Source organism: Rissa tridactyla, chromosome 4 (assembly GCF_028500815.1).
Source record: "Rissa tridactyla isolate bRisTri1 chromosome 4, bRisTri1.patW.cur.20221130, whole genome shotgun sequence".
Lineage (NCBI taxonomy): Eukaryota > Metazoa > Chordata > Aves > Charadriiformes > Laridae > Rissa > Rissa tridactyla.
Genome location: NC_071469.1, coordinates 3,655,357 through 3,674,325, shown reverse-complemented (window position 1 = coordinate 3,674,325; position 18,969 = coordinate 3,655,357). Strand labels below are relative to the sequence as shown.

The window sequence follows — 18,969 nt, the reverse complement described above, 5'->3', positions numbered from 1 at the left end:
CTCTTTAGAGGTTCCTCGCGTTGTATTTCCAACGGCAGCACTGCTACGTCTGCGCAGCTTCTTCTTTTGCCCTCCTGCCTCGGATCAGAAAGCAAAGGTAGAGTGGAAGTTGTCATTTTAAAACTACGACATAAAAAAAAAAAAAATAATCTGTGAAGCTGCAGCAGCAGCAGCCAGCATGTGGAACGAGATTTATTCTAAATGGCAGCAGCTACATGGCGGGTCCTGCAGAATACGTCAAAATCTTAGCGTCTGGCCGCAACTGCACCACACTTCTGAAGTGAAAGCACTATGTAAAATAAAAACATTCTCACTGTATTGTCAAACGTGCTCGTTAGGCCAAGAAAATTAACTGGCTGAATTGTATTTAGCTTCATTCAAACTCATCCCAAAGAAATAAGACGTAAGCGTATTGGGACAAACCTTCACCTGCCTTTGCCTTTAACTAGGCTGTTCATATCCACCGTACCAGTGTGCAAACCATGAATGCACCAGCAACACATGTTCAAAAGGCCGCACATACTGGAATAATTGGTCAGGCTTACTAATCGGCTTCTCTCCCAACCTCCTTAAATACTCTGCAGCATGCATGTCTCGCACCAATGAGAGGGGAATCTTACAAGCTCGCAGTGGAAATTCTCCAAGGATACCTTTACAAACAGTTTTAACAAAAGAGATATAAAAAAGCCACAGAATGGGTGCAAAAAATTTGCACCTGGTGTGAGGTGTGTCGACAGTGTGGCCAAAGAAGCACGCCTCCAGTGGAACTCTTAAAAGGAACGCAGCTGGATGTAGGTGGAAGGGAAGAAATACTCTGGAGCGGGAAAAAAGCCTACACTGGAGGTTGGCCATGCCAGCTGCATTTCATCGTTAAACCGGTCATTTAGCAAAGTACAGCCACAAGCACGCACGCACACACATGTATAAGGGAGCAATCTGTGGCTGACTGGTAGAGTAACAAAATACTATCATCTGCTTTATTTTGAATAACTTCAGTCTCGCAGAAAGACAGGGAAGAAGAGTCTACGGCTCACTGGACAGAGGGCGCAGCTCAGTTGTCGTCATGGAAGAGGATTTTTAGGCCTACAGTTATTCTCTAGTATTTGCCAGAGGAGGAATTCATCACTGCTTTGCCACATAAACTCTTCTGAACCTTTACGAGAAGTTACAACGGCATCTTGAGAGTCAAACACAGGAGCCATGCTACACCTGTGATAATTAGTTCCCACCGCTCAAGGGGCTCCTGGTAACAGCATCCTTTCGGAGAACTGTCAGGGATACCACATGTATAAGCCAGTCTGATGCCTCTGCATGCATATAGCAATTTGAGTGCCACTATATTAAATTCCCCCGAGAGAGGCAGCACCAACAGATATAAAATAATTTATTGCCAAGTGCGTTTCCATCTGCCCTGTGGGTCACCAATCGCACCCCTGCTCTGCTCAGGGTGCCAGCCCTCAGGAAATTAGATGGCCTAAAGGCACAGAAAGCAGTTGCGTTTTATCAACATGTAGGTCGTCTCTGATGAAAAGCTCTTAATCACAGACATAGTAGCACAGTACCCAACAGCATGTCATGACTTTTACATTCTCAAGAGGTCTGGCTGCTAGGCAAGTTGCTTTTTTTGTCTTTTTCTTAAATAATTAATATCTGTGATAATACAGGGGACAGTCTCCTCCTAACAGATTGGTTGCAGGAGATGGCTCTTATCCCCGTAGAACACATTGCTTAGTCACTCCTGGTTCAAATCCCCAGACTCTCTCAGAGGAAAAATTATAATGCTGCCCATCAAACCACCAGATCCATCATAAAAGGAACTTTGAAAATGAGAGTCAGGTGCCTAGATAGATCTGGTGGCACGTCACTATACAGGCCCCAAAAGAGAAATATGAGGTATGATCCTGGCAACATTACTTATTGTACGACATAGCCAAGACATGTGGATTAGCTCCACCGAGGGTCTTAGAAAGTGAGCTGGTCAGACCCACAGAGGATAAGAATGATCATGATCCGGTACAGGCTAACCCCAACACCTCAGGCTGGCATGCCAGAAACACCAGGCAAAGACTGATCGAACACAGTTTTGGAGGCGAGTATTGCCAAGACCTGTATACTTACCACCGAGTCCAGAACGCTTGCTCAGAGGGGATGGGATAATGGAGAAAGAAAACTCAAAAAACAGCTGCCTCAAGAAATGACTTGTATTTGTAAGAAAAGCAATGAATGCCTGGCACAGAGTAAAAAAATGCTCGTATGAAGTTAAAGTGAAAGAACAGAGGCAAATGTTCTTCAAATACTAGCAGCACACATTGTTAACAGTGCAAATATAAACTACAAAATGTTAGACTAATCTAGTCAGCCAGAATACAATGTTAGCCAATGTAGGAAATGGTTGAATTCTGCCACTGATGGCCGTATGGCTAAGAATTAAAAGGACAGGCACATTAAAAAAAACCCTAAAAATCCTATGGTGTGGTTACTTTTTCTTCCCTCCCCCTTTTGCCTGGCGTGTAGGCATGGGCAACGAGGCCCTCTCGGTTATGGCTCTCTGCAGCCGGCCACTGCGACAAGGCAGCGTGGCCTGCGGTGGTTCTCGAGAGTCGCTCGTCCCTTCGGCCCCTGGTAAGCACACAGTGGAGGATGCCACTGCGTCCTCACCAGTCCATGTCGAGGCACAGGTTAACTCGACATGAGGGGTGGCTCTTTGGGAGATGCGCGTTTCAAGGACCTGCGTCCTTGGCTGCTTGAGGAAAGCTAAAATCTCTGACAGGTAGTTATGGATGGCTCTTGTGGAGGTAGCCACAATGCCCAGCTGCAGCTCCATACGGCCCATGGACTGCGACATGAGACCCATGGACTGTGCATGCTCCCTCTTGATATTTTCCAGCAGCTGCACAATCCTACTGTTGGTTTCCATCAACAGCTTCTCTCCCTCTGTTAGCTGGGGCTGCCCTCTCCAACCCCGATCCCTAGGGACAGGCTCAACACCGCGGTGCTCTTCATTCATTTCATCATTTCCCTCCTCCTCAGGAGAGTCACTTTCAAACTGAGGAGTCCTACTGAGTGACTGATCCCCGGGAGACTGTATGTCCATGGTACACTCCGGAGTCCGCGCTGGCGTTTGAAATCCCTCAAAATCCTCCCCAACGTTGCTGTGCGTTTCAGACGAGGACAACGGCCACTGCCAGCTCTCTGTGGTCCTGGCCGGCGAGTCTTCGTCAGAGGCAGGCACCGAAGATTCCTGTTCTTCGGCCGGCGTGGACGGTGAGCTCCCTCGGTGACGGCTGGCTTGCCCCGAGGATCCAGGAACCTCCCCATCTTGTTCCCCAGTGACATCTGGCAATCAAATAGAGGAGCAACAACCACTGTATCTGAGGCCAGGCAGATGGAGGTATCTACATGCATTGGACAACACATAGAAAGAAGCCAGTTGGGAAGCCAGAGTGTATGTGTTTGGGCAAACGGAAGGGCGGACTATAGTTTAGTGACTGCATTGGGCACGTGGCAGTTGACGTTATTAACCGCTTTTTGGTACAAATGCACACTGTCCTGTACCCATAACACACACAGCCATGCTGCATCCCAAGGCAGGAACTACCAATTCACCTCATCGTGACTGTGACAGGAAATGTCAGTGAACCTAGCAAAAAGCTCACCTATGCACTGCAGTGGTGTCAGTCAGAAATCCCTGGGACGAGCTCAGGGCCAAGTGTCCAATTGAGCTTCCTGGGGTGCCAGATGTGCTCCACCACTGGCTGAGGGCAGCCCTTTGTTGTTCTGAAGCACTGCTGGCTATCTTCGCTTTTGTCCGACGTCTCACGTCACCCCCCGCCCCCAGTGCGCTCTCTCCCAAATCACTGCTGCAGCGCGACGGTGGCCGTCCACAGCATTTATCCCGCGAGCAATGCCCTCCCCAACATTGGCCGGATTTTCTGGTTCTTTTCTCCAAATGGTAGGTAACTCTATCTGAGGGCATTGCTCGCCAGGATCTCATCGTCTTCTGAAAATAAACTTAGTTTTGCCCTCCCCTGGCTACCTCCTCCCTTGCCTGAGGGCACAGGGCGGGAATCTGGGTGCAAGTGCTTCCCTGCTGCAGCTTAGTGTGCAAAGAGGCATTGTTACAGATGTTAAAGAGGAGGAAATTACGCATGTGCTTACTCTGAATCCTCCCCTACATAAAATGCACTCCCAAAGGCTAGAAATCGCTAAGCTTTTTGCACCCACAGCGATCGCAGGCTCCCAGTAGAGTGCGATCTGCCCAGCACCGTTCTTCATTACGTCAGTCAGTGGCCATAACTCTCACCCTTTCCATGCTTCAGATAAAAAAACCCGAGTCCCCTGCGGGGCTTTTTGGGGACAATTTGGTCATCAGAAATTAATCTGGGGCGGTCTGGCTAACATGTTGCAGTAGGGTAGCCCAAAGAGCCTGCATTCCTCACGCTCAGGCAAGGGACCCGCGGGAGAAGAGCTGCTGTGGGTAAGACTGTGACCTGGACAGTGGGGGCTGACCGTGGCGAGCTGCCCGTGCTGCTCGCGCTACAGGGGTCTGAATGCCAGAGCATCCCAGCCTTGAAAAACGTTATTCTCTAAAGGAGTCATTTCTGCTCTTTGAAATACTCGATATGCTGCTCTTCAGACCTCAGTTTGAAGCCGTAAGCTTACATCTGGAAGGTGTTGCTGAGGTCACGTTAAGTGATACTTCTGGTTCTGTTTATGACTCAGGGCTTTTATCTTGTTTGATTTTTTATTTTTTTTTTTTTTTATTCCATATGATTTTAAACGAAAGCTCCTTCTGACAGACCCAAGCATCCCTCCTCCTATATCTCAGTCCCTGTCTACCCTATGTGGCACTCGTCATTTCTACACCCAAGTGCCTCCAATATTGTACTGCTCTAAATGGGATTCTATGTGGCTTAATATAATTATGATTTTTAAAATTCTAAAATAATGGATATTATTGGTGCATTTAGCATATTCACTACTTCAAAGTATTCACATTCAAAGTATTCACATTCTCTCTGTGTCTGGCTGGACTGTCCAGTTGCATGTTTTATGGAAAGTGAGGATGAGATTGTATTTGTAAAAAGGCATGAGCTCCTTATGAAAATGAATTTTAGGGACAAACTGTCATGCAATCATTGGCTCTTCCACTCCATGGAGATTTGAAAGGGACCGTATATCAACCTAACTGTAATAACTGCTTCTTCCTTTGCAATTCTTCTCCCCCTTTGCCGAATACAGCCGTAGCTGCAATCCGTCATTAACAAACCTCTCTTAACAACTATCGTGTAGGACCATGAAATTATTTCTCAGCATTTTCCTATTTGAGTACACATGAAAAAAAGAACAAAAAAACCAGGGGACCTATTTTTACCACACATAGCAAACACACATTTCAGTTAAATTCTATGGAATCGGAGAAAGATAAGGGATCATATGTATTCATTCTGGTAGAGCCACTGGTCATACAAAATGTCTATTTCTTTTGACATGTCAGCAGAAAATTCCCCGTATTTGAAAACAAATATTCTAAACAGAGCCCACTTAGCAACTGGTAAGTAATAGAAGCAAACTAAATTAAAAGTCAAAACCTGAAGCAAAACAAAATAAAAAAACTCCAAACCTCACATTAAATTATGAATATTTCTGTAAATAGTATCACTGAGTTTAGTTTGTTCAGATTCAGGGGGATCATAACACTTTTGTTATTTGTGCATGTTTAGACACTTGCCAGAGGCTTGCGAAGAAAAGTTTCTCTGAAAAAGCATGATAAATTTTTGCAAAGTTCCTAATTCTCTATGAAAATTTACCACTTGCTATCCTCCTCATCGTTATTTTCAGCCTCTCAGAGCTGAAAGAACAGCATCTGGCAGAGGTGACCTATAGCACAAATGACAAAGAGTACAAGCAAACAGTCACGGGCAGAAAGTTAATTGTGGAAACTATTGGCGAATACTTATGAATAATGAATACATTTCACAGGTTTTAGGATAGCCTGCTAACTTGGCTAGCAATGAAAAGGAGGAATATTCATAACTGTTATTATTCGTAACAAAGTGTTCATCAGCTCTAGTAACTCCGGTTTCTGGAAGCTTTGTGAAGCATTGACGTGGGGCGTGGGGAAACCGAGGGTGCGTTACAGGCACGGCCTTACACAAGCTTTAGGTCACTACGGAGCAATCGTGGGTAAACTGCCTGAAAGTCAATGGCTGACACCACCTTGATGCACGTGTCAGTCTCTGCCCAATAAATCTATTCCTTGATGACCAAAGGTCGCCCTGAATTGAGACCGGATCTTGGTAAGATGATTGCACCAGCGGCTAGGTTGGTGCGGCGGAAAAAGTGTGGCGGTTACAGTAGGGGCACTGGAAAACTGGGTTTGGCCAGAAACTGTCTGATCGGCCAGAGAAGAGGCTGACTGCTTCAAACAGCTGCCGGCAGTAGGGTTAAAGCTGGCTGAAAGAGTTCCCTCAACTGTCTTTATCTCATTTCCTTGGCAAAGGGGTGATTTTCAAAAAAAAAAGAGGGCATTAAGACGGTCAAGTCAGAACTGGCTACGGCCCAAATGTGGTTGATCTTAGTCGGCTGTTAATTGGCTTTAAAAAAAATCTCTCCCTTTTAAAACCAAGCCTTAAATATAGCTAAAGAAGCACAGCTAGCTTCTTTAGGTATGAAGCAAAGGGAAGAGGTCAGATTCTCCGATCTTTCTAGTTGTTTCCACCTTACACACCATTCCTACATGCAGCATTTTGCTCACAGTGATATACAGGATTTACAGGCAAAATAGGTCACTTATGTCTTTTATAGATAGCTTTACATTTATACCTAGTGATACCAGCCAACAAACTGGCAGTCTTCAAAGTTGTGACTTGCTTCATGTTCCTAACCTCACGTCCCTTGCTCTGACTGGGCATGGCTCCCATTTTGATCCTTAAATGACCAAGTAAGGGAATCAGAAAGGAGCATGTGTATGGGCTAAAGGAAGTACGAATATCTGGAAATCAGTGACCCGCTGCACTTTAACTTTAGTGTTTGATCTCTGCGAGTACTATGCAGCTATTTCCAACAGTCGCACGGGACTCACAGGTCTCTGAAGCCTGTTTCTTGTTTTACCTCACTGATTGTGTTGTGTTTAAAGAAAAAAAAAATGAGATCTGTTACTAAAGTGGTCCATGTAATAGTAACTAGTGAACCTTCATCAAAGTCCTGGCTATCTTCCTTTCTTTCCTGTTAGACAGGTCCTCTGTTTCTGCAGCGATGCCCGTAGCTGGCTGCCTGTTTGCACTGGGCTGATACAGAGCTTGGGCTGATGTGGCAGATCAGCAATTGCTCCTGGTGGCCACAGGAGAACTGCTCCATCTTTTGTGCCTGCAGGGGTGACCTGTGGTTTGCCCCATGCGGTTCTGAGCGTGGTGATCAGAAGCCAGGATTATTCCAGCCTTTAGGTTCATGAATACGTCCAACATTTTGGAGCACCGCTATACCGTGCTGTCTCTTTGCCCCACAACAATCATTACCAGTGAGAGTCCTTTAAGTCTGCTATTAGACGTATTTAGGATCGTAGCAATAATTGGGTTGAAATACACAGAAAACCGAGCAGTCGATTCAGCTGTAGGGATAAAGGACTGAGACAGAGGCCAAGAACAGAGCAGGGCTTTGGATATAGACAAACTTTAGAGACATCAGAGGAATTTCTTTAACTTTTGTTCACTGAAGAACATTTGAGATTTATGCCTGTGTTGCGCCTTACCTGCCACTTGGACTGGCAGTTGATCCCTCCCCTGAGATGTGCTGCTCTTTAAGAATCCCTCCTTTTGAAATCCCACCATTTCTGTTTCACCTCTGCTACTGGATCGTTGCCTTTTCCATTATCTTTCCTTTTCAGATTCCCCACCAGTGGAGCTGGACGTGAGGGGTGGGGTACCGTCTTCCTGCTGACAGGTAGGTGGAGATGTTCCTTGGCCACACCAAGTGGGCCAGGAGCTCAACAACAGCGGTAACACGGTTGGGGAGCTTCCTGGGACCTGCCTCTGCTGCTCTGGACCTGGGCCTCTGCCTGTATCTGCATCATGCCTCCTGGGGTGGGTGCATTTTTCAAACTGCTTAGGTACCAAGGTGATAGATGCCTTGTAAATACCTAAGATAGATACAGACAGAAACTGTACCAGGCGCAATCAGTTATGCAAAACTTCATACAATGCCAATTGCACCTATATGCTGTATTTCACCCACCTTTTCTAGCATCTGCAGCCAACCACAGTCAAATATTTGGCACATGTATTTTTCCTTTTGAAAAGTGATGGGAACACAGGACATTCATTCTTCCTTGGTGTCAACAGGCCTAGGCACATAGCCCTTAATGTCAGGTACTGCATATGCATATATTTTGTTCCATCGCCTTCCCTAAATATGAGTTTGCAAGTTTAGTTTAATTTCTTTCAGTAGCCGATAAAATTTGTTTCCTTGTCAATAATCTGCAAAAATCAGTTACATAAGCAGTACTAAAACTAAAGGGGGAGTCTTTATGTGCTTATCAAAAATGCATAGAGATTTGTTTAAACTGCATTAAAATATGGTTGTGGTGTTGCTTTTTCCTTATGGAGTAAATTTCTTTTATTTTTAACTATAAGTAGCTTGTTTTTAGCATAAAGACCAGGAGTGATTATGTGTATAATTATAACTTTGCAGGTCTGAAAAAAAATAAGCATCTGAAACAAGTAGGTGCACTTATTTACATTGTATTTTAGATTTTTGTCACTTCCCACATATATATATACATATATATCTGCAAAAGACCTTGTCCTGCTTAGTTTGTAAAAGAATAGCTGGGAAGTAACCTGATAAATACTTCAGGGCGAATATGGGTGGGGAGAACTATGTAAAGGACAAGCTGGGCAAACAGTGCGTACTGCAATCTAGACAACGCTTTCAAAGAAGCAGATGAGCAGAATTCTCTCAGCTTTCCAATAGCAATGAGGTGGTAGCAGAAAGGCGAGACCCTACTGATTTCAAAGGAAAGCTTGATCAGACTATGGAAGTTCATGTGGTAACGTTGCTTGTCATAGAAGCAATGGTACTCGACTAGATCTCTAGCGTCTCTGGGGAAAACCAGGTGACTCCTATCTGCAGACGGTTAGAAATGGATCTCTGTTACATTAGCTATGCCCAATGAAAACTAACGTCTTTCTTTTTAGCTATTCAAATAGGAATAGATGTATAAAATTCGTCGAAGACCAAAAGGAGGTAAAGTATAACTAGGCCTTCAACATACTGCTAATAATTTAAAGACTAACCTTAGCTAAAGCATTGTTTCAGAGTAAAAATATTAAAGGCTAAGATTTAAATTCCAATTTGTTGTTTAAGATCATATTTAGAGGAAAGAAACAACAAGTTCAGCCTGTAGTTATGTCATGTAAACGTATAGTTAAAAAATATACAGAAAAGGAATGATTAGGCTAATCCTCATAAATCTGCCACCACGAGCACATTTTAATCTGGAATTAACTTCTTCCAGCCCCGCCCCAAATGAACAATTTGCAGGATTGTGCTTAAATCACAATGCCAAAATCCCATATGTCCCGTACTGCAAACAATAGGCAGAGAATATTACTTTAGCAGTTAGCATAATGAGGAAATAACAAAAGTGCTTTGCAATACAGTCAAAAACATAAGCCATTTGAAACACTCTCCTTCTATCAAAATTGAGTAAAAATACTTGTATGTTCTCTGGGATACTGTCAACTCTACAAAGTACACTAAAATCCAAAAAAGGGAAAATTACGCAAAATAAATCCGTAAAACATAAAAACTGCTTAGTGACTAAAATTAATCATTTAACATTGAGTATCTATAAATAGCATTATATGATTTATGAAAATGATTTGTATATATTCACAATAAAAGTGTATCAAAACTTTCTTGAACGAAAGTCTTATTTGTGTTTCTAGGGCTGAAAATATCTTCACATTAGTACATATAAGTCACATTTACATATTATAATCACACCATCAAAAGTAATTTTAAGGAAGGCAGAAAACGGATAGGTTCAAAGTCTTGCTACAGATACAATTTTCAAGTACCAGCTCTTTAACAGTATGTTCAATTCATGAAATAATTATACAGGCATTCAAAATGCACCTGCAATCCTGAAGCCTTACAATTCAGCCTACCTTGAAAGAGGAATGGTCATTGTCTAACAGTGGTTTCTGTTCAAGAACAAAAACAAAGCAGAGAATATAGTCAATACCCACTCCTACCCTGCAAGCCAGGTGGAATTTAAGTGGCAATTTGATGTTCTGTTTAAGAGACAGCATTTGAAAATTTGGCCTAGTCACAAAGGAAAGACAATCAACCGAAAGAAACCAAAAAGAAAGGTGGAGGACCTAAGACACTTGCAGCCTTCTCTGTTCTTACACTTACTCTCACGCTTCCACACCGAGGGGAAAAACCAAACAAACTATGATGAATTATCTAAAAACATTTATTTTTAATTATATTAGAAATTAATTAACATGGGTATATGAACATTTGAAGGAAAAAAGAGAAATAGCAGCAAAGGGAGTTTTGAGATGAGGGAGGTAAATCCTTCATCTCCCTGGCTCCTGAAAAAGAGAGAGAACACATTAAAAGTGTTGAAAAAGTTTTCCACTGCCCTAACTGTTCCATGTTGGGAAACTCATGCAATTTCTACTGTTCCTCAAGCATTTATGATTTTGAATATATGGTTAGGTATTCAATTAGTAATATCTGAGTATAGCAAGCGACGCTCACGTATGCCAACATATTTAATTTGTCTGTTTCCAACTGCTACAAACCCCACATTTTCTTTAACACTTACAATTCCTTTTCCAACTTCTTTTATACCATTGTCTTGTTTGGCTGATGTAGAAAGGTTTTGAAAACCTTTTCAATTACTGTCCTGTGGTAAAGAAAAACAAGTATCACGAAAGGGCGCTACATACTCGAGAACAAGCTGATAAATTCAAGACGCTACTAGTGTAAATGAGGAGAACACCCACACAGAGACTCAACTGACCACTGCTCAGCATTCCCAGGGTTTTCAAAACATTAGTTGAAGCTGCCCACCTCAAGCGACATAAGCCCTGCTTCGAAGAACTGTTCAGTCCTGAGAGTTACCGGTTAATTTAAGATTCTGTGCCAGAAGTTGCTAATCAGCACATTGCCGGCTAGGTGCCAATTTTTTTTTTTTCAGTGGAAAACATAGGGTTAGCATTGTTCTCCTTGAAACATGCCAACTTTCAATACTTTTCTCTTACAAAGTGTTTCAAAACCACATATGTTGTAGGCATAGTCCTAATCCCATACCTTCTTACACGGCTGTGGACTCCCCACAAGTTAGACTGCAGGTCGTGAAACCTGTAACCTTGCTATGTCAACAAAAAGACAGGGCCCGTATTGTTTTCACACATATACTTCACAAATTCCACCCAGAGTCACTGCTTTATGCTTGCAAAAAATGACAACCTGATGACAACCTTTATCTTATTATTATATTGCTATCTCATTAGAATTTCAAATACGTAATGCAAATCAATTACTTACACGGATACCCTTCAAGAATTCTTCATTAAGCCTGATGCCTTCTGCTCTCATCTTCTATAACACAGTGTCTGGTGAAGATCAGAAAACCTTCTTCCTACATAGAAGCACTGCGGATGCTGGGAACTATCAAAGGAGTCGACGTTGTGAATGCTGTAAAAGTTGCTTTGATGGTATTTCCATTGTTTCCTGCAGACAAATCTCCATCATCAACTCCACCACAGTGAAATAAAAAAATGATTTTTGAACCTAGACGTCTTTGTGAGTGGTTTCTTCAAACACAACATAACACTGTAAGCTAAGCCGCTGTTTGGCATTCACGTATATATATTTGCTCTGCAATTTCATTGTTTCAGATGCCATTAGAATGTGCCACCTTTGAAACAATGGACAACAGGAATGGGATGAAGTGTGAATGCTTATTGCAGACAGAGCTAATAATATTTCTTTTGAATGCCATCAACTGATATTTTTCTATTCAAATGCCACTAAGACTTGATGCCAGGCAACAGTAGTCTGTGTTGACGATATCACAGTTATTCTGTATCTGAGAGGTGGTACTAGCATCTAAACCCTTCAAAGGAGGAAAATCCTACATGCGTATTTGGTGCTGTAGCCCGCATCAAAACCCAAAGATCAGCAGCAACACGTAGCAAGGGATTATTTTATATTGATTACCATATCGAATCTAAGCACAAACCAACCCCTAGCTCACAACTGACACTCGCGTGACACTGTCAAAGTAATATTTATTAATGCAGAAGAACTATTTATTTTGTCATTCTCATTTCACTATGACAATTCAGCCTGCTGTATTCTCAGTTCTGTACTTTCTCTTAGAGGATTTTTATATTAGTTTTTTAAAATTAAACACTGTCCACTTTAGCTTTTACTGAAAATCCCAAATTACTCACTAAATCAAACCCAGTTTCTGGGTAATAAAAGGTTAGGAGCATGAAACTTTTAAATCATGTATCTAGACATTTACAGATCTTAGTTTATGGGTATGTTCCTAAAGTATCGTATCATTTTAAAATTTTCCATCCACAGGAAATTATCGATAAACAAGTCAAAACAAAAACTGAAGGAAAACCCCTTTAAAACCAAGCTTTTCATGAGCCACATAAACTCTTTATGAACGGAGTTAAAGGTATTATTTTAAAATATTCATTTTGAAAGTCTAATGATACCTATTTTCTGTAGTGATGATGAAAATTATGACAAGAAATTATTTTCTTTTGATGTTTTATTTTTAGAGTTTTTTCAAATCTTAGTCTTAATTTGCCACATGAATATTTTGGTTATCCTTCAGTATTAATGGGCTAACTACGCATTACCCAGAATGATATTTTAAGTACTGCCTCCAGAAAACTCCTGCTGCAACTAACTGTTAGTTTACACGCTGCCATAACTTCCTCATTCAACAATTCTCGAAAACCTACAAGTCACAAAAGAAAAAAAAAGCCTCTTCCCCCTCCCGGATAGCCCGCAAAATCCACAGAGTAGTTTTACTATTGCAAACACGTCCCCCTCCAAACATACATTTTGAAGTCGGGTGCTCTCTCTGAGTCAGGCAACTACTGTAAGCAGAAAGTCAGTGGCACAGATGAAGCACAATTTACATTTTTAGTAATTCATGCCAGGTAACTGCAGTAAAATGATAGTACTGTCCATGCCATACTGCTGTGAACCTAAAGATTTTATTATCTATCTCTTTAGACACGAATGTTGTATTTTCTATCCTGAATATAAAAAATGCAACCTATGTCCTTCCCTTCTCCTACCCTCCCAATGAACCAGAATCCCTCTCAAAAGACAACCAACAAAACCACTCAAACAGAAACACAAAAGCCAGTATTTTCATCTTAATGCCTCCCTCAGCCACGACCCAGAAAAATGAATTTTTGGTTGACAGAAGGTTCTATGATAACAAGGTAAAGATTTTCTTTTTTATATGCTGCCAAAATATATTTTTCAGAAAAATACTAGTAGCAATGGGGTTTATTCTGTCATATTCTCTGAATGGAGAATAGAAAATATCACTAGCTGGAACCTCTGTTAGTGACCTGAAAGGAGGTCAGGAAAGAGCAGAAAAATAAAGAGTGGAAAATAACCCGATGTTGTCCTGTTTAACGTTACAAAGCCAAAGCTTCCCTGTTGAGAGAAGGCACTGCCTACAGCCTAGCCTTCCTTTTTGTGACACTGAACTTTGTGGAAAAGCAGGACGTAGACAGCTTTACCAGCTATCACCCACGGGCTCGGGGAGGCTGGAGACTCCTCCTTGGGCCAGACGCCATGAGAACGTGGAAATGACACAAGCCCTGCTCAGGAGAGCTTACAATCTAAGAAAGCAAAATGACATACAGGGGTATGGAAAAATACAGCTAAACACAAACAAACTTCGTATACATATATATATATACGGTTACATTTATAAAAACTATTAAAAGAGCACCACTATTTCTCTACCTGCCCCTCTGCCTAGCCATCGTTACTGAGATGACTGCTTCATAGGGATCACAGGGGAAGCGGGTCTTTAGGAGAGATTTCAAGGAGAAGGTAGTGGCCTTATCAATCAGTTCAGGGAGGGCACTTCATGCATACGGGCCAGCAGGGAAGATGTTATATTGAAAACTTAAAATTGTGCAGAGCAGCATTTCTCCAGGTCACAAGTTCAAGTGTTGTGTGCAAGATCCCTACTTCCAGAGACAGAGACGGTGTGGTTATGGGAGTAACGTTTGGCCATTAAAAAGACAAGCGGAATCACTAACGTAGGACTACACTGAGGATACGTTACTGGCCACGTGTTCTCTGTGGCTGCCAGTTAGCACAGTAACTGTGAGGAGATGGTATGGAAGGGTTGGAAAAGAGCTGGATACAAAGAAGGAAAAAAAGGCAAGATGAAGGAAAGGAGACAAAAGGAAGGAATGTGGGGAATATTTTCAAATGTAGTCTTCTGTTTGAGTTCTTAGTGTGTTTGTAATTTATTAACTAAATAACTAAAAAACATATACAATAATTAATGTACATTTGACACCATAAAATAAACTGGACCATATGCCAACATTTACATTATGTTATTATCCTTCACTATGGAAAGGTGAGAAACAGGTTAAACAAGAGACAAAATGCTTCCCCTTACCCTTCTTCTTCCGTACTGAAGCTTGGAAATAGAAAGGGAATGAACTGTGAATCAATTCTGAAGGTAATTTTTATATGCTAAATCCTTCTCTGTCATTTTTGAGCATAAGCATTTATTTTCCATCTAAGAAGTTAGTCTCTCCCTTCTAGCCTCTACTACGCACGTATCTATCAAACCACAGCAGATAAACAGCTTGGCAAAAGCACAGTTTATCGGGGTTTATACCTTAACTATAAGAAATTGCTCCCCTGCAGATATTAGGGATACGCGTACAATTTTATTCTTTTTCCTAAATTCTCTTTTAAAACCAGTAATTGGGGCAACTTATTGATACGAGGGCTTTCCAACTATGATAATCTTTGCAGATTGAAGTGGAAAGGCATCATTAGCACACATTATCTGCCATATTTTGGATTAACTCATTAGAAAGAGAACAACTGAGATGGTCTGCTCAGTATTATGGAGAACAGAGAAGCTAAAAACATGTCAATAAAACCGTGAGTAGAATTCAGAGCCAGGCAAAGGAAGTGACTGTAAAGGCTGCAAGACGTATCTTTTTTTTTTTTAAATAATATGTTGTTTAGCTTAGCTAGGAGAAATTACAAAAATATATACTATCCGGGAAAACAAATGGGGAATTTCTATTTCTCTTTTTCTTCTATTACATAATGAGGGACATTCAATAAAATTAAAGGCATCACATTTAAAACCAATAAAAAGGAAATACATCTGTACACAGCATGTAATTAGCCTGTGGAATTCTTTGCCACAAGACATTATTGAGACCATGAGCTTCTTTGATTCAGAAAAAAGATTACACATATATATTGATGAGAACATCCACAGTGTTTGTCTATACATATTTCCTATTTAGTTTGCACGTATATGTTATGAAACAAATGCTTATTCATTAGATAGTTTAATGGATATAAAAATGTGGGTGTTCTCATAATTCATACAGATGTCCAATATATACACATATACATATAAAGATATATAAATTATATATAAATACACACATACAATCTGTGGTTTATGTCAGAAGACAACTTTTAACTGATGATAGCGAGAACATTTTCTTTTTGGAAGCTGGTTTGGTTGTTCTGTAATTTAAGAATTCTTGTTCCTTCTGATAGTAGCCCTTTTACAGGACAAATATTAAAATAGGTAGACCACAGATGTTATTTATAACAGTAGTCATATTGTCTGACAGGGCGGCAAACGTTTGGAGTATCATGGAGCTGGTATTTACAGTCTTGTTTAGGAAGAAGACAAATTTCTACCATGCTCTAGTATTCCTACAGCTTTATTAGGGGACATACACTTCTGGAACACGCTTCAGGACTATTCTTCCGAACAGCAAAGTCTTGCCACTGTAATATTTGCCCCATCTGGATAGAGATGGGAAACGTGCTTAAAGATTCGAGTATGTCCCATGGCTGCTAGTCACAAGAGTTGCAGTGGTTTCTGCCAGCCGATGAGAACAAACAGCAGATCAAGTACTATAACCTGAATAGGGGGTGAGAAAGCTAAAATATGATGTCTTCATTGCAGAGGTGACTTTACTATTAATAAGCTACTTTCCCCTGGATAAGAGTGCTGCTGCTCTCTGCTTTAAGAACAGTATCTACTATGTAAGCTTGAAAAGTAAGAGAAATAGAATATCCTCAGTTTGACTTGCAGGGGATAGTGAAGGGGGAAAAATGGTGCCTAAGTATATCTGTCCCCTTGGGAAAGTCTGTTGATAAGCCAGACAAGTTTTACAATCTCTTAGCACTCCACGAAAGGAAAACAAAGCAAAACACCCCAAACCAAAAAGTGGCTCCAGAAATACTATTTTACGTTTTAATCCTGGAAGAAAAATTATGGAGCGTTCACAAACTGCTGAAACCTTTAGTCAGACTCCTAAACTTCCTGGCACAGAAAAGTCAAATTTTCTGAGACCTGTTAGAGCTATATAATTAGGCTGCTTCCTTTTGGTCTTCATTTGGTTGTTATACCGTAGAGAAGACAGTAACCACTTCAGCATCCCTTTGTTGGTAAGAACTCCCACTGAAGCTATGTGACTTGATCGCTAAAGGACGGATGGAGTCCATCTGTCCCAGAAAACATTGACTTCCAGGGAAAAAAAAGTGGCCACAAGGCTTTGATTCCTTCCAGTTGGCCCTCATATGAGTCCATGCCAGAAAAAAAAAATACGATTATAAAATGTGTTTAAATCAATGTAGGATTACATGGAAAATGGTTTTATTATAGGATAGACTCTATTAGTCTGCTATGAGGGATGTGGTTTGTTTTTATACCCAATTATCACTTGCTCAACACACTGTTCTAGTGTAATAGCCGTATATAAATATACACTGGGCTCTTCTCTTGGTATATATGGTCCATCCGTAAGATGTTTATTAGTCTAGCTGCGGAAATTCTACTTTTTAATGACCTACCAGATTAAGACCAGGAAGAAAAGAACTATTACCTTCCTCACTTCTAGGAAATACACCAAAATTCCCAAAGAATTATGCATATCTGGAATGTGGATGATCAAGCAAAGGAATCTACCATCACGTTTCTTAAAATTAGCAAATAAAAGACTGAACGCTCAATACTTTTTTATTACCAATAGTGAGAAGAATTAAATTTATATCATGCACAGAAGTCAAAGTGATATCATAATATGCACTTTTTCAGATCAGAGTCTAACGAAAACAAGTTGAAGCTGAAGCTGCTTTAACACTCTCAGCTTTTTAACAACAGCTTCTGGCAGCTTACCTTTATCCACTAATGAGAGGCCACAGAAATTTAAAATAAAACAACATTAGATGAACTGAAAATTTAGAAAGCAAAGCTAACAAAATATGATACGGCATTACTTTTTAGTAGATGTGCCAAACTTCGATGATGCATAAAATGTATCAACATTCTCTTGCGTAGCAGTAAAGGCACAAGTTTAAATAAAAATTATTCATGCAAATCATGCATATTTGAAGTCTCCAAAGATGCAGCATTCTTAAAATCTTTTCTGTTCTATATACTGTACACAGTGCAGATCCTTTTAGTCAATTTAACATAGATATATATATATATTTAACATTTCTATTATGTCAGCATGCTTGTCAAAAAACACTTTCTTACCAAGCTCTTCAAGCTCTGAGGTCATTGACTTAGACCGCAAGGTCAGTGCAGTGGTTGGAGCTCGCTTAGGAGGTGGTGGGGCTTTGCGTTAAACAGAAGGATACACAGTGTAAGTAAATACACATCTCTAAAACACTACATTCACCTACACAATTTCATATTTATTTAAAAGAATATGCTACATTAAATAAGGTAATAATAAATACATACATGCCGAGGAAAAACCCCTGAGATGCTTTTCATGTACTGAATTTCTATACCCTGACTACTTTTAGCGTAGGTTGCTTGACACATCAGCAAGCTTTTATGTAACAGGATACATAGAAACATTTAAAGCTAAATAACTGTGCACTTCTATTTTTCACCAGGAAAAAGACTTTCTAGAGGAAGTGCCTCGCAGCAGTTGTGTCCCTCCTTCTAAGAAATGTACACAGCTAAAAATCTCCTGCAGACCAGCCAGTCTCTGCCAGAATAATTTCATCTTTGAAGAAACTTACATCTGAGAAATACAAGAAAGACGATTCAAATTTATCTTAATAGTTATGGCGAGACTAGGGAAAACAGGCGATCCTCAGAATAAATCAGATTGGAAAACATCAAGGCAATCATCTAGCACAGAAACTGAAATGTAGCAGGTGTTTTAGTCTCCTGATAACCCGTGTTTCTGGCGGTCAGAAAGGAGCATAACATCAGAAAAGATTACACCAAGGTTGGCAGGAAAGTTGATTTCCAGTAAACAAAAATGGCTCTGGGACACCAGGAAAAATTAAAGATTTTGTTTTGGTCAATATTATATATCGGGCTACACCATTTTGACAAAAGGTGGCAAAGCAGTTTGAGGGCGAGAAAGAATGATGGAGGCAAGTAGTATAGAATCACGGAATCACAGACTGGTTTGGGTTGGAAGGGACCTTAAAGATCATCCAGTTCCACCCCCTGCCCTGGGCAGGGACACCTCCCACCAGCCCAGGTTGCTCCAAGCCCCGTCCAACCTGGCCTTGAACACCTCCAGGGATGGGGCAGCCACAGCACCTCTGGGCAACCTGGGCCAGCGTCCCACCACCATCAGAGTGAAAAATTTCTTCCTAGTATCTAATCTAAACCTACCTCCTCCCAGTTTGAAGACATTACCCCTC

General features: G+C 41.0%; 1 protein-coding gene across 2 annotated transcripts in view; it reads right to left on the bottom strand.

Annotated features, from left to right (window-relative positions):
- Window positions 1–18,969, bottom strand: part of SHANK2 (SH3 and multiple ankyrin repeat domains 2) — a 407,070-nt gene that overhangs the window by 19,994 nt on the left and 368,107 nt on the right. For both annotated transcript variants that reach the window (XM_054200512.1, XM_054200513.1), the window contains 3 exons: window positions 17,834–17,914; window positions 17,471–17,479; window positions 14,702–14,722 (listed from right to left, as the gene is read on the bottom strand). In XM_054200512.1, the coding sequence (XP_054056487.1) occupies window positions 14,702–14,722; window positions 17,471–17,479; window positions 17,834–17,914 (111 nt within the window). The remainder of the gene's footprint in view (window positions 1–14,701; window positions 14,723–17,470; window positions 17,480–17,833; window positions 17,915–18,969) is intronic.